The sequence below is a fragment of the Passer montanus genome, unplaced genomic scaffold (genome assembly GCF_014805655.1).
Source record: "Passer montanus isolate IOZ18808 unplaced genomic scaffold, ASM1480565v1 scaffold178, whole genome shotgun sequence".
In the NCBI taxonomy this organism is placed as follows: Eukaryota; Metazoa; Chordata; class Aves; order Passeriformes; family Passeridae; genus Passer; species Passer montanus.
The window spans coordinates 252,839-268,764 of NW_024365159.1; the positions used below are offsets into that span (position 1 = coordinate 252,839).

At 49.0% G+C, this 15,926-nt stretch overlaps 1 protein-coding gene and 1 pseudogene across 10 annotated transcripts in view; both read right to left on the reverse strand.

Annotated features, from left to right (window-relative positions):
• Positions 1-6,122: 6,122 nt before the first annotated feature.
• Positions 6,123-7,722, reverse strand: LOC120500135 (annotated as a pseudogene). Its single transcript, XR_005627032.1, has one exon. The product of XR_005627032.1 is annotated as an uncharacterized LOC120500135 (transcript).
• The window catches only part of HDAC4 (histone deacetylase 4), a 176,839-nt gene continuing 167,037 nt past the window's right edge, over positions 6,125-15,926 (reverse strand). For all 9 annotated transcript variants that reach the window (XM_039704597.1, XM_039704596.1, XM_039704598.1 and 6 more), the window contains 3 exons: positions 13,128-13,212; positions 11,918-12,059; positions 6,125-11,466 (listed from right to left, as the gene is read on the reverse strand). In XM_039704597.1, coding sequence (XP_039560531.1) covers positions 11,427-11,466; positions 11,918-12,059; positions 13,128-13,212 — 267 coding nt within the window. In that variant the 3' untranslated portion in view covers positions 6,125-11,426. The remainder of the gene's footprint in view (positions 11,467-11,917; positions 12,060-13,127; positions 13,213-15,926) is intronic.

Here is a 15,926-nt window from a genome sequence, read left to right on the forward strand (position 1 = left end):
CCAAGCCCCTGCTCTTAGGACAACAAAGCCTCAGATCTGTTTCCAGGTGAATTTTGTAACGGGTGAAATGTTTCTAGGTGAATTTTGTAACTAATAAAAGCTCCTGGCATGGCTGCTCTCGAAGGGTTCTCTCCTCTTGTTTGGCAGAGCTCCGGCAGGAGTTCAGCGGGTGCTGGCATTGCCTCTGCTGCCTGAAGGCTTTGGGATGCCAATTCCAGGCACAGGTTACTGAGGAATGTGCCGTCCCCACTGGTTTGGGGTTTCCTGGACCCTTTCCATGGTGACCCCGTTTCATAGCTGAGAATTCCCGTTCTGCACAGAATGCAGAGTCCAGGAGGGGGTGAAGCCCGTGCACACCCTGGGGTGAAGGGGATGTCCCAGGGTGTAGGGAGGCCCAGGTGGGCCCCACAAGGCTCATGGGAACAGAGCTCATGGAAAATTTTGGGTATAATCCTCACAGGTTTCCTCTCCCCTGCTGGGAATTAACCATCCCTGCCCGCTGGAGGGAGGCACCCTTCACCCAGGGGATTTTCACATTTCCTTCACGAGAAAAAGGGAAGGATTTGTTGTGCTCAAGGCACTCCAGCCCCTTCATGAGATAACTTTTTTTAAGATGTCAGAATCCCAGAATGGTTTGGGTTGGAAGGGACCTTAAAACTCATCTGAATTCCACCCCTGCCAAGGGCAGGGACACCTTCCACTATCCCAGGTTGCTCCAAGCCCCATCCAGCCTGGCCTTGGACACTTCCAGGGATGGGGAAAATGATCCTGCCAGAGCCTTTGCCTTCCCAAACCCCACCCCCAAAGCAGCCACACTCCTTCTCACCAGAGGCTGCCTCTCTCAGCTGCCTTTTCTCCACAATTTCAGAGTTTATGGCCAGCATTCCTCATTTTCCATGTCATTAATCTCCACAGGCCCTGGCTCCAAGCAGGCAGGAAGCCAAACGCTGCCAGACAGGTTCCAAGTGAAATCCAAGTTGTCTGGAAAAGGAGAAAATCCAGCTAAAAGTTGGGAAAGCACTTGAGCCTCACATTGGCTCTCCCCAGCCACCCAGCAGGACAAGGGTGATGCTGCTCAGATGGGTTTGGTGGCAGCCAGGCCTTACCTTCCCATCCCACTTGGCTTTTCCTGCAACCAGCCAAAATATGACATGTTCCTTTCAGCTCACAGATTTATTTGTGCCCAAGGGGGAGGGGAAAAATCCCAATGCCCAACCCAAAGCAAAACTGGGAAATTATTTTTTAGTTTCTTTAGAGAGCTGTTGCTCTGAGAGCTGCTCCTGAGCGTTCAGCCAATGCATTTTTTCAGAGAGCTTTTGCTGTGAGTTCTCCTTTCCTCGTCTTGGAAGTTGCTCTGCTGTGAATCTTCAGCTCCCCAAAGTCCCAAAGCTGAGGATGACACAGGCAAAACCTCTTTCAGGTAGGGCAAGGGAGGAAAAGACATCTGTCCTACAGAGGGACATGGGGGAACAGCAAAAACTCACCTGGAAGTCTCCAGAAATGCCTTTAATCCTTCTGCAGGTTGTCCACATGGTTCAATTCTGCTCAGAAGGACCAGAGAGTCCCAGAATGGGATTCCCTTCAGTCCCTCAGGGAAGGCTTAGGTTGGATATTAGGGAAAATTTCTTCCCTGAAAGGGAGGTCAGGCCCTTGCACAGCTGCCCAGGGCAGTGGGGGAGTCCCCATCCCTGGAGGGATTTAAAAGCCCTGTGGATGTGGCACCTGGGGCAGGGCTCAGTGGTGGGATGGGCAGTGCTGGGGGAATGGTTGGACCTGAGAGGGCTGTTCCAACCCAAGTGATTCCATGATAAACCCAAGGCTCCAAGTTTTCTGACTGAGGGGCGGTTGGGACCTGCCAAGTTCCGTCTTTCTCCGTCACTTCCCTGCCTCCAGACAAAATTCCAGCCTGGCTGTGCACCAGGAAGGACTGGCTGAGCAGCCCAGCAGCACAGGCAGGTGAGCCAGGAACTTGGGAATGAGGGGGGCCTGATCCATCTGCCTCCCAGAGGATTCCAACCCTGATGGGATCTGCAGACACTTCCCTGCTTGGATTCCTCTTCCCTCCATCGCCCTCCAAGCCTCTCCACAGCAGGGCTGGAAGCAGCCCTGGGCACTCCAGCCCTCAGCCCTGCCTCTCGTGCCTCACAAAGGGAACAGAGAGGAATTGTTTTGGAGTAACAGTGGAAATCGAATTTCCCATCGCAGATAAGGGGGAGAGAGGTCAAATATGAGAAGGCTTTAGATGAAAGAGGAATTAGCCTGTGGAATAACTCAGTCCCAGCCCCACTTTCAGCACTCCCAGGGTCTGGCACAGCCATGGCCTGCCCAAGCCCAGCAGATGAACCTGGCCAGGGCAGGTTGTTATCCCTGGCACTGAGCCTCTTCACCAGCCACAGGCTGAGCATCCCCAGCCCCTAAAAGGAGGGGAAGCATCCCAGCGAGCCAGGGGCTGTCATCCATCAGCCCTGGGGAGCCAGGCAGCACCATCAGCTTCCAGCCGGAGCTGTGGTTCGGGTGTGCAGGTATTCCACAGCTTCCTCCTCCTCCTCCTCCTCCCCAGCTGCATGCCCCAGAGCAGGGGAGAGCACGCAGCTGTGGACATTCCCTAAGAGCAGCTGGGGAGTGCAGCCCCTGCTCCCTTGGCTGGCCCGGTACTCCCCTGTCACATTCACATTTTCTGTAAAGTCCCTTCACCCGGGATTTTTCTCCTGGGAAGCTGAGAAGCCTCAGAGAAAAGGAAAACAATTCTCATCTCATTTGCTTCTCCTGTGTTGTGCTCCTTTGGAATGTGTTTGGGGATTGTTCACCCACAGGTGATTGTTTCAGTGGACTCTGCTATGAGTTGTTTTCACTCTTTATAATAGAGTATCATAAAATAATAAATTATTCTTCTGAGAACATGGAGTCAGATGCATCATTCCTTCCTTCCTGCCACGAGGGTCCCCAAATACAACACTCCCCAGGCTTGGCAGGACTCAGGATGGGCTCAGGATGCTCCCAGCGAGGTTTTCCCCTTTCTGCTCCAAGCTCCCTCCCTTCCAGAGAGAGCTCTCTCCCCCTTTCCCAACGCCCAAAGGATTTCATCCCTTTTGGTCCTGCTTTTCCTCCACAGGAGGATTTGGGAGCAGCCCAGAGGCCGCCCTGCCCGGGCTGGGGACCCTCAGCAGCGCCGGGACCTTCTCCAGGATAAACCGGCTCCTGGATAAACCGGCTCCAGGATAAACCGGCTCCAGGATAAATCACCTCCAGGAATTCTCGCCGCTCACCAGCGGCTGAACCCAGCCAGCTCAAAGGCGGCTGCATTATCCACGGGGATTGGGGGGGATTGCAGGAATTGCTCCCTGCTAGTGGGGAAGGAGGGATTTTTGGTTTTTATATTCCCTCCCCTTTCAAACTCAAACCTGTAATTGAAGAGTGAAATTCTGAAAACTTGCTCAAGGACACTTTAATCGCCTTTAAAGCCCAGGAATTGCTCCCCCTTCCCTTCCCGATTTAATGGGAAACAGGTTTCTTGTTCCTGCAGGCACTCTGAAGCTGTTGACCATTGGATAATTGTGCCTTGACATAGCACAAATGCACAATTCTGTCTGCACCCTCATCCTTCTAAATACAGTAAGCCCCCCCGCTTTTTTTTTTTTTCCCCTTTTAATTGCACTGCATTTGAAGGAGTCCCTGATCATGGCAGGGGGCTGGAACAAGATGATCTTTCCAGTCCCTTTCTGTGATTCTGTGACTCTAAACCTTCCCTCCATGGGGCAGGGGAATGAATTAATAAAGAAATAGATGAAAAAGACTCAAAAGGGCCTGTAATAAATCAGATAAAGGGCACCTGTCTGTGGCTAGTGCACAGTGATGCTCTGGCTGTGTGATCCAACCTACACAGGAAAAGTTTTCCCCATTTCTGCTGTGCAGCAGTGAGATTTTGGGGTGGTTTTGTTTCAACCCCAAACATTTCCTTCTGCCACTGAACCATTTAATTTGGTGTAAATGTGAGCAGAGGTTTGCTTTTCCCTCGTGGGCATCCAGAAGACACCTGGCCCCCCTCTGTGTCCCCCAGCTAGGAGTATTTTCCCTCAATTAGGATGGGATTTGCTCCATTCCTGCTGAAGCCTTCCATTAGCACAGCTGTGGGATGGGAGTGTATTCCCCAGCCTCAGCAGGAACTGGCTTTGCCAGCTGGTGCTGCTGGAAAAAAGGCAGACTGTGCCTTCCCCACAGCCTGGGGAGCTGAGTTTTTTAACACAATTTTTTAAATGTATTTCTGTTGCTCTGTGAACAGCCTGGTTTTCCAGGCGCCTCCAGAGGTCCAGCCCTTCCAGGTCCCTGTGGCCATGAACCTTCTCCAGCCTTGGCCCACGCTATTTCCCCCATCATTCTCTCTATCCCAGGGCAGCTCTGCAGGTTGCACCAACACATCACACCCAGGCAGGGACAACAAATGAGCTGCCAGGTGCCTGAGTGAGCTTCAGAAAATTCCCTAAGAGATCAACCCAGCCCTAGGAGAAAGTTTCTACTCCACACAGATCCAAATCCCGTCATAAATCCAGGATGTTTTGCTGGCACAGAATGAGCTCCTGCCCCGTGTGCTCAGGTTGTACATTTAATATTGGACCCTTTTCCTCCCCCTGCAGTGCTCCCACTGCCACAGGCATGCACCAAAAGCACAAAGCCTTGACTTGCTGCCCAGAGGCAGAAACAGCCTCTTCCTCCTTTAAAAATATTAGTAAAACAAGTGAAATTAAGAAAATTAAACTCAGTGAGGGACCTGGGAAAGGTGTGCCAGTGCCAGGCTGGGCATCCATCCCTCACACCCAGCCACGGGCACACATCGGAGGAGCCACAAGGGAAGCACCTCCTGTTGGACCCCATTCCTTGCAGCACAATGTCCTTTTCTTTGGGATCAGCAGTAAAAATTCCTGTGGCTAAATCAGCAGGTGCCACAGCACTGAGCTCAACCCCCCCTCAGGTTGATGTCCCTGTGCCAGGGTGAGCTGTGAGCATTGCAGGTGAGATGATTCCTGGCACTGGGGCTGGGATGGCACCTGGAACAGCCCCCACCCCTCCAGACAAGGTCTCTGCCCCAGCTGGGTCACCCAGCAGTGGGATTTCTCTCCCAGAAAGGAGCTCCTGGGAGCTGCAGGTGCCCTCCCAGCCAGGCTGGAACCCCCAGATCATGGTCCTAAAGCAATCACCAACCCACACTCTGCACAAATACAGGGAGAGCTCAGAGCCCCTTGCAGGGCCTGAAGGGGCTCCAGGAGAGCTGGAGAGGGACTGGGGACAAGGGATGGAGGAACAGGACACAGGGAATGGCTTCCACTGTCAGAGGGCAGGGATGGATGGGATATTGGGAATTAGGAATTGTTCCCTGTGAGGGTGGGCAGGGCTGGCACAGGGTGCCCAGAGCAGCTGTGGCTGCCCCTGGATCCCTGGCAGTGCCCAAGGCCAGGCTGGACATTGGGGCTGGGAGCCACCTGGGACAGTGGGAAGAATCCCTGGCATGGCAGGGGTGGGATGAGAGGGGACCTCCCGGATCCTTCCAACCCAAACCACTCCATGATTCCCATGAATCAGGCTGAAGCAGCAGGGGCTGTTTCACTGCTGAGGGAATTGGGAACATCCGGAGTTTTCCCTGGGAGCCCTCCCCACCCCTCCCACCAGGAGCCCTCAGAGAGCACCAACCTGCTGCTGCTCCAGGGAGTCACTGCAAGGAGCCCAGCACTGAAGCGTGGCCTTCTCCCCTGTGACCACAGGACAATTCCAGGTGACACACGTGCAGCAGATGGATTTTGGATGGTCCAGGGGGCTCCAGAGACAAGCAGGAAGCCAATCAGAGGGAAAACACGGATGAAAAAGGCCGTGAAAGTATAAAGCTGGAGCTGCTTCACCTGGAAACTCAACTGGTTTTTTGCAGGCACTTGTCAACACGCACCTGGGAGCCACAAGGGAACTGGGGAAATCCAGGAGCTATTCCATGAACACCCCAGTGTAGACATGGGTATATTTTGCCCAAAAAACCTCTCTGGCACCAAGACCCCCTTCCATGACACGTCAAGAACCCAACAGATGAAACGCCCCATCCCAGCAAAGGAAGGAAAGAAGATCAGCAGCAGAAACCTGGGTTGTACTATAATTAACTTTTTTCTTTTATTTACACCACAAGAATAACAAGTTGTCATAATGTGGTACAAAATACTGGACTCCTAATAAAGTTGAAATTGAAGTCGGTACTGTCAGAGAAAGACACCATTGGCCAGTAAAAAAAAAAAAAAAAGAAAGAAAAAACCAACCAAACAAAAAAACCCCAAACAAAATAAAGAGAAAAGAGAAAAATGAAATAAAAATAAAATAAAAACAAAGAAAGAAAAAACAAGAATGAGAAAAACAATCCAACTCCACCAGTTTAAAAGAAAGGACCGTCGGAAAGTCGAGCACAAAGAATGCTACCATCACTGAAAGTAGGGTCCATACAAGAAGAGTGAAATTGTGTCTAAATTACAGCGTAAACCGGTAGCTGCTACCAATGGTGACGTCATACTGAGCATGTATAGGTATAAAGTAGAATATAATATCGTTACAACTTTTTGATACTACATATCTGTAATAAGCTCTCGGGTGAATAATGTTTCAACCCCTTCCCCCCCTCCCCACCCCCACTTTTATATATATATTATATATATAAGTTTGTCATCCTCATAAATTGGAAAATAGCGCCTCCACTATGGAGCACAGAAAAAGTGTTAATTTATTTTCTTTCAATAGGATACTTTTTTTTTCTTTTTCATCATCAATATCAAAGACAAAATGAAGATGAGCTGAGAACGAGCCCAACTTCATGACAATGAAGAAACACGTTTTGCCTCTTGCTGTAAAGTCTCGTTTTTAAACCACAGTGTTGCACAGTACACGACTGCTTAAAGTGAAACCGAGCAAAAATACATCATGTAAAAGTAATTTCTTAAAAAAGTTAACGCAGCTGTGCTGAAGAGTTAACTCTTTAAAGTCCTCCTCATCCATCCATCCATCTGTCCGGCTCCTCGGAATGAATGACTCTGTGTGTTGACACAAGGGTTGCATCCAACCTCCCCACCCAGCCGAGAAATCAAAGCAAAAACACCAACCCAAAGGAAAATAATAATAATAACAATAATAATAATGACACAGGCAGTTTACTTGGTGTGTTCGGCGTAGTTTCCCTAAAAACACTGTTTCCACATAAATACAATAAACTCTATTATTGGTAAGTCACAAGTGCTAGATAAACATCTTAGTTTTTTCTTTTCTTCTTAAAATGAGAAATGTTTAAGTAGTCCTTTTTGTTTTTTTATTTATTTACTCTTTTTAACAATAAAAAGCACAATTTCTTCTTATTAAGTTCAGTAAGACTCCAAAAAAAATAAAAAAAGAATTCCCACTCTTCTTCCTTGGTGTGTAGCTGTGTGGGTGAGTGAGTGTGTGTGACAACAACATCCCAACCTTTAGTCTCCACAAATGCCACGAGAGAAAAAAAAAAAACAAAACAATATAAAACCAAACCAAAACAAAAACCAACCCAAAGAAACCCCAAACCACCTCTTTTTTTTTTTTTGTTGTTTTTGTTTTCTTTTTCTCATTATCGTTTTCAAAGCTGCCAAGTTTGGCGTGCAAAATCTGTATACAATATAAAGACATGCCAACCTTACAGACCATGCAACCTCAAGGTGTAGGAAACTTAAAAAAATATATTCATATATATTTATATATATATTTATATATATCAATGCCCGTAAAAGAACATGGGCCCAAAAAAGTTTACAAAAGGAAGAATGGAATGAGTACATGACCGTGACTAATAAAAAAAGGAATGTTTTGTATCGAAAGTAAAAAAAAATCCCAACAAAAAAAACAACCAACCAAACAAAAAAAAACCACCAACCAAAAAACCCCCAATGGTTACTTGTGTACTGCAAACTGGGCCTCACTTCACTGTAAAGAGGATTGAAAGATGTTGCTTTTCTTCCCAAGCAGGTATAAAGGATGCCCTGGGCAGCACATGCCGGGATGTGGGAGCATCCCGGGCTCCCACCCCGCTGGCACGGCCGCCCCTGTGGCAAAGTCATCTGAAATGGAAAGCTTAATGGCTCAAAAAGGTGAAAAATCCCCCTGGAGAGCCTCAAAACGAGGGCTCCCTCCTTTCCCTCCGTGCCTGCACTGGCCCTGGAAAGCATCCCCGGGGAAGAGCATCCCCAGGGAAGGTCACAGCCCAGGGAAGAGCGTTCCCAGGGAAAAGGGGGATGCTGCGAAACAAATCCACATTGCCGGGAGTATGGAGGAGACGAGCTCTGTCATCTTGGGAAAAATCTTCCCATCCCGGCAAAAAGCTGAGGGAAAGGAAGGAAGGAAGGAAGGAAGGTGTCATCCCAACATGCTCCTCCAGATTTTCCAAAGGAACCGGCTCAGCACAGTCAGCCGGCAGCTCCCGGGAGAGCAAAAAGGAAGGAAAAAGCTTTGCCACAACCGGGAGCAGAAATGTCAAAAACCTTCCGGGGAAGAGCTGACAACACAAAGGGAGGTGTAAACACAGGCACTGCCCATGGCACAGGGAGCAAAACCTCACATCTGTCACCAAATTCGGCAGTCGGATGGATTTGAGATCACAGCAGCAGCGTGGTCAGAGGGAAGAAAACCCAAACCACAACATCCCCGGGTATGTGGTGCTCTCACACGGGGGGATTTTTAGGATATGCCGAGGACAGGCCTTGCCACTGGAGCTTTTTGGGGTTTTAGGACGTACTTGGGTTTGCACAACTCAAATACTGTAGTGTCTGGTTCTGAAACTGTGCTAGAAATTGAGGAAGGAAACAAAAGCCTCCAGCATGGGGTCATGCTCCCGATTCCTCCCACGAGTGAGTCCTGAACGGAACGAAAGCGGCTGCTTCGAGAACTGGAAAGAAGAGAAGTTACTGGAAGCAACCCCACCAGTCACCATGGGAGCAGGATAAATGAAGGAAGGGTGGTTAAGGAGAAGCTGTGCTGGGAAGAGGGATGTGCTGTCCTATGCTTCCTATGGAGGAAGGCACGCAGGGAGCGCTGTCTCCCGAAGACACTCCACGCTCTGTGATGGGGCTCGCAGCCTCTCCCACCCGGCATTCCCGGGAGGCAATGACCTCCTGGGGTGGGGGGGGGCAAAAAAAAAAAAGCCTCCAAAACCCCTCCCAGCATCAGGAAGAAGAAGAAGAGGGGAGAAAAAGAGGGAGAGAGGAGCCGGGGAGTTTGCGGGCATGTCCGGCAGAGAGAAAACACCGGCGGTCCTGGAGTATCCAAGGAGCCTTCCCGAGGGCAGGCAGCGCCAGGAGCCGCGGGCAGGACAAAGGCATCGCCCACTGAACACTACCAGGTAAGAAAATTCCTTATTTTCTTTACAGAGCTACTACAAGAGAGCTGAGGAAATATACAGTTGGCGGAATCAGTACAACAAAGGAGCCCATGGCGGTCCCTCATCCTCCTCCTCCTCGGTAAAATGCGCCCTTTCCCGGAAAAAAACAACCTCTGTTGGTCTGCCCACAGTTCCTTACACCTGCAGAAAGCTGCTCACTGTACAAAAGAGTTGAGGAAAAGGAGAGAAAACAATACAGAGAAAAAAAAAATTAAAATAAGAAAATAAAAGGAAAATCCATGTATCATAAAGCAAGAAAAGAGGGAGGAAGAAAGGTTTAGATGCTATTGCCGTTCAGAAAGGAAACCTGCCAAATGGAAAAGAAATGTCAGAGTCACACAAACAAGGCTTCTGGAGGGTTTTGGGAAATATCCATATAAAAATTAACAGCAAATTCAGCGTCTTTGCTATAAAAAACTTTTTTTTCTCATGTTTGTTAGAAAAGGATCACAACTAAAAACCTTAAATTAAAATACAAATGTTTAGGGTAGTTGCCCAGTGGCTAAAGTGTTGGCTTTCTGAAAAACTTCCCAACCTGTCACCTGACAAGTCCTCGAGTTTCAACCTAGATCCTTTTCCAAAAGCACCTTTGACGTTCCAATTCCCAAATCTGTCCCTAGGGAGCTTCCAATGGCTACTGTTAGAGTATGCATTTATTACATATATTTGTTTTCTTTTTTCTATAAATGCATCATAAATATTCTTCTCAATAATTCATAGGAATCCGGTTTCTAAGCTTGGAATACATTTGGAATATACATTATACACATATATATATTTATACCTAACAATTTAAGCAATATCTCATGCTAGTTGCTTTTAATAAAAAGCATTCCAGTCTTAAAACCTGCATTTGTGTCTAATACATGCTTCAACAACCAAATTGGTAAGTTCAATTGCTAGATAATGTAGAAGAGAGAGAAAACATTTGAAAATTGGTTGTTAAAAATGGTTGAATTTCAAAGACCCAACAGTATTTGCCACTTTTTTGGCAACTACCTTAATTTTTTTTTTCTTTTTTCCTTTTCTCTGAAACAGCAATGAAAGAAAACAAAACAAATCCAAACTTGTCGACAGTTTTTGGAGACGCTCTGTTCAGCTGATGCCTGCTTCCCACCATCATGCCAGCACAAGCCAAAAAGTCTTCCTTCCTGATGGCAGTCCTTGGCTTTCCCAACCAGAGGAAAAATATTCAGGAACTGCTGTGTTATTTTTTTTTTCTTTTTCTTTTTTTTTTTTTTCATGTGTGTTTTGTTTTTTTTAATTAATTTTTACTTAAGGCATTGTTCCTCAAACTTCAGAAAATCCAGCTGCACCAAATCCATCAATTAAAAAAAAAGGCACAAACTCATCTTCAGATGGCTTTGGAGACAATAAAGCCGACTCCATCTGGGCTACCGTTCCCCCCTTCTGCTTCCCTTTGCTTTAGGTGTCAGATGAGTCCCTCATTCCCTGTCCCTCCCCGTTAAAAATTCACCATCATCTCCCAACGTTCCAGTTCCGACAAGAGCTGCTGCTGACTCACAGGCAGGCAAAAGCCATTTCCAAATATCCAAGAAATGAAAGTACACAATGGGTTGAGTGGTTCAAGCGGAGATTGCTCAGTTGTGGGTAATCAACTTTGTAAGCACCAGTTTTATGTTAAGGTTTGTTTGATTTGTGTTGTTGAATCTTTGATTTCTTTATCATTCTCGCGTTTCGTTTTTGTTTGGCAATTCTGCCAAAGACTTCCCAGGCATCGTTCCTCTTTCTGCTCCCAGTGAGGACCAGAGGAAGAGTGCCCAACGCGTCAGTCCTTTGCTGCTCTTCACCAGCGTTTTTGTCAGCAAAAAGAGACTCAAAGATGCAGAGAGATTTGTTTTTTGTGTCGCTTGCTTTGCTTTACACCTGGCTGTCCTTCCGTGTTCGGGAAATAACCGTGACAGGACGCAGGAGTAACAAGAGAAAGCTTCTTGGCAGAGCTTCAAGACGAAGACGAACAGACAGGAGAACTCCAGCTCGAAGGTGGGTGCTACAGGGGAGGCTCCTCTTCCATGGGTTCGTCCTCAGGTCTGAGGGATTGTGCAGGCAGGCACGGTGGGACAGGGAGGGGAGAGAGAAAAGAGGGTTTGGCATGATACAGCTGGACAATTCGTGGTGCCAAGTCTCACTCTTTATGTTCCCATCACCTTCCCACCCAGCCAGCTGGGATCACCTGAATTAAACTTGCCACCAAGAAGGGTTTTTGGACCATCTCACTTGGGCAACATTAAGATTTTCCCCAGCAAAATAAAATTCCTTTTTGTGGTCCAAAACCACGCTCAGAACAGAAGGCTCAGGCACAGGGTGCATGCACAGAGCTCATGGCTCTGCTGCTCTCCTGCAGCCCGGGAGGTCTTCTGGGAACCCATGGAAGACAGGGGATGTGGGGAGCACAGCAGCAGTGGCTGAAAGGAGAGGATTGACCTGCAAGGCTGCTCCTCCTGGCTGCACAGACTGGAAATGAGATGGGAAACCACTGACCTCTTCTCCGCCGGCTTCACACCCACCGACAGCGATGCCATGGCCGTCACTGTCTCTGCCTCCTCGTTCTCACACTTCTGGGCCTCCACCAGGGAATATCCCACCGTGGAGGCAAAACGCTGCAGGGAATGCCAGTACTTGCCTGGGGGAGAGGTGACAACAGGGCCATCAGGGCACCATTCCAGCTCCTGCTTTCCCAAACCCAGCCACCGGCTCGGAACTGCCCAAGGAACACTCATCTGATCCATACACTTTAAGGGCCTTAGGTGCTCAAAAAAGAATTCCTTTTTCCACTTCAAATACCTCAGAAACTTCTAGACCCAAGGACAAGTGTGACTGGAAATGTCTCTCTACCAAAAAATCCAGGAGAGGGAAGGATGCAGTCCAGGTCTGGATCCACCTGCTGACTGCCACGTACTTTCAGTGGGCAAATCCCTGAAGACTAAAGAAGTCCAAGATGTATTTAGAGCCATTAAGTTGGAAAAAACCTCCAAGACCACCAAGTACAAGCTTCAACCTCCAAAGTGTTTTTTATGTTGGCAGTTTTACACCTTTTTGCATTGGGAAGAGCACTGGGAAGGCTCCAGAGGAAAGAATTTCCAATCATTTCTCCAGGCAAGGTTCAATGCAATGATTTAAAACTGCTTAGCTAAATAAACCTAAAATATCAGCAACTGTCAGCAAAACTTACAGAATATCCTTGGAAGGGATCATCCCTTGGGAGAAATCATGGCGTCCAACTCCTGGTCCTGCACAGGACATTCCAAGAATCCCAGCCTGTGCCTGAGAGCCTGCTTCACTTCCACGCCTATCTACTCCTAATTAATGGGTGCCACAACACCCAATAAGACTTGTGCTATTCAGAGATACTTAACTGCTTTTGAAGTATTAAGAGCACCCTCTGATGGCAGGACAGTCTGTCCTTTGCAGAGATTTTAGACCTTTTAATTTTTGTTGGGTTAACAGCTAGACTGGATCCTCCTGGAGGTCTACCTAAGCCGTGCTCTGATTCTGTAATTCCCCCTAAAGGCTAAAGCCCTGCTGGGCACGGCTCCATCCACAGCAACACCAGCCTGCAGCTGCACAAACCCAGCTCAGGGTGCAGTGACCACCAGCAAACTGGGAAACGGGAGCAGGGAGCTGGCAGAATGGTGGGGAAGCCCAAGGGGGGACTCCAGGGACCCAGCTGGGTCGGTGGGGCTGCACTCACTGTGGATCTCGATGACCTTCTCCATGGAATGCACCGCGTTAGCATTTGCTCTCTGCTGGAAAACCTTCTCTGGAAGAGGGTCAAGCTGGAGAGAGAGAGAGAGGAACACCAAAGGAATGTTACCATTGAATCCCAGAATGGTTTGGGTGGGAAGGAACATTAAAGCTCATCCCACTCCATGCCTGCCACGGGCAGGGACACCTTCCACTAGTCATTCTGCAGTGGGAACATGCCTGTGCTATCCCAGGAAAAGGCCTGCCAAGCACTGATGGAGGAATATTTTAGGATTTATTTGATTTCCTTTAGAAAAACTCAAGACGGAGAAGACACCTCTGCCCTCCCAGGTTCTCTACTAATGAATGAATTCATCCCAAACCTCCAAGGTGGGCTGTCCAAAACAACACTGCTGTTAACTGTGCTGAAAACAGCTCAACCAGGGATGTTTCCCAGCAAAGAACAGCCAGAGTTTAAGAGTTAAAAATATCTATGGCAAAGTTTAACTTTGCTCAAAGCCAAGAGAAGCTGCAGCCAAAACTGCTCTTATGAGCACATGGCAGCCATTCCATAGGTACTTCACGGGATGCTGCATTCCAGATTCAGTAATTATGGATTGTACTTTTTATTAATTCTCCACTCTAAAAATAGTTCTGCGCCAGACTGGTTTCTGTATGACATTGAGTGAAGGCAAAAGCAATTCCTGGATAAGTCTTTATGCCAGAGCTTTCCAAGGCCTCTTGGTTGACACTGAGACAAAGCATGTTCCTGATTCCAGAAGTCACTCCTCCTCCTGAAATAGCATTCACAAAGAGCCTCAGCCTGTGGAAAAGGGAGCAAAAAACCTCTGGGCATGAGGCCTTCTTGTTTGAAGGGCAGAGGCTGGGGATGTCCACGATGGACTGAACAGCCCTGCAGAGTAATGGGAAAGGAACGGTGGCTAACTGGTCTGGACTGCCATCAGCAGACCTCAAAATCATGGAATCATGGAATACTGGGGGGTGAAGGGATCTTAAAACTCATCTCATCTCACCCCCTGCCATGGGCAGGGACATCTTCCACTATCCCAGGCTGCTGCAAGCCCTGCCCAGCCTGGCCTGGGACACTTCTGGGGATCCAAGGGCAGCCACAGCTGGCCTGGGCACCCTGTGCCCAGAGAACAATTCCCAGGGAACAATTCCTTCCCAATATCCCATCTAACCCTGCCCTCTGGGTTAAAATAGATTAAAACCATTCCCCCTTTTCCTGTCCCATCAGAGCCTTGCCTAAAGTTCCTGTCCAGCTCTCTTGGAGTCACTTTAGGCACTGGAAGACTTCTCCCTGGAGCCTTCTCCAGGCGGAACAACCCAAAATCTCTCAGACTGTCTCAAAGTCTCTCTCTGATTTCCCACTCCTGATTTCCACTGAAGCCCTGTGAGCATTGCACAGTTCTGCCAGCACAGCAATGCAGGTCCATTCCCCAGCCCTGACCCCCTCCCCAGTGTAGTAATCAGCTGCACAGCCCCAGCTCTGATTTAATTTCCTGGCAGGCTGGAAAGGAGCTGGTTCCTGCGCTGGCCCCGTGCTTCTCCCGACGCGGGAGTTTTGATCTCTGCCGGTGGACGCCGTGCTCAGGGGACTGGCACTGCTCCCCTCATTTCCTACCAGCCCCAGTGGAGCTCCAGGATGGCTCCTGAGCCAGCCCAGCTCCCTGCAGCCCGCCCTGGCCACAGCTGCCTGTCCATGTGTGTGCAGGCAGGATCCTCCGACACGCTGTAGATCAAACCGCATCAAAGGGCCGCAACACAGAGCTGCAGCCGCTCCCCCCGACTCCCCTGCCTTCAAAAGGTTCCAGGAAAGACCTGGATCAAATGAGTGCTTCCTGCTTTCTGATGTGTGGGTAAGCCAGGGAATATTACCCTATCTGCCCAGCCCACCTAGGACAAGTGAGAGCAGGTCTGCGTTTAAGTGTCCTTGTAGCCATGATTAAAATAATCAATGGTTTTTATCTTTAAGGATTAATATTTCCTTTGCTCAATGAAATCAGGCAGCTCACAACATCCAAGGCATCCTGAGTGCTGAGCTCTCCCCACAACCTCACACTCCCAAAACACACCCATGGCTTGGATCAAGCACTTATTTACTGCTGGTGGTTGCAGTCAGCCTCCTGTGCTCCTAGGAGCCCACTGAGCAGGAGGAACGACATCCTCCAGGTGTTATTCCCATTGCTTCCCTTTCAAAGTGCATCCTGCACCCAAAGGTGGCTGGAGCCAGAGGAATTGTCTGTAGTGACCACTTAAAACATATGGGTGCTACAATAAACACCTCACAGAATCCCAGGAAGGTCTGGCTTACAAGGGACCTTAGAGCTCATCCAGTCCCAACCCCTGCCTGGGACAGAGACACCTTCCACTATCCCAGGCTGCTCCAAACCTAATCCTGGCCTTGGACACTTCCAGGGATCCAGGGGCAGCCACAGCTTCTCTATGAAACCTGTGCCAGTGCCCCACCACTGGAACCCCCCTGTTTCCATGCTGGTGTGGCAGCTGCCTCCTGAGTTTTCAGCTATTCTGAGGGCTGAGTGCAGGCTGCAGCCATTCCCCATGCCCAGAGCCTTCTCAGAACTGCCTGGCCAAGCACAAGGAGCAGGATGCTCCCTGGACACTGGGAGCTGGGATGCTGGATGATGGAAGCAGGTGCTCCTGATGAATCCCAGCTGGTTTATCTCCTGGCCTGGCTCCTCCAGCCTCCCACCTAACGCTGAGTGTGGACACTCCAAGACAGAACACTTCTCCAACAGGCTGAAGGTCGAACTGCTCCACACCG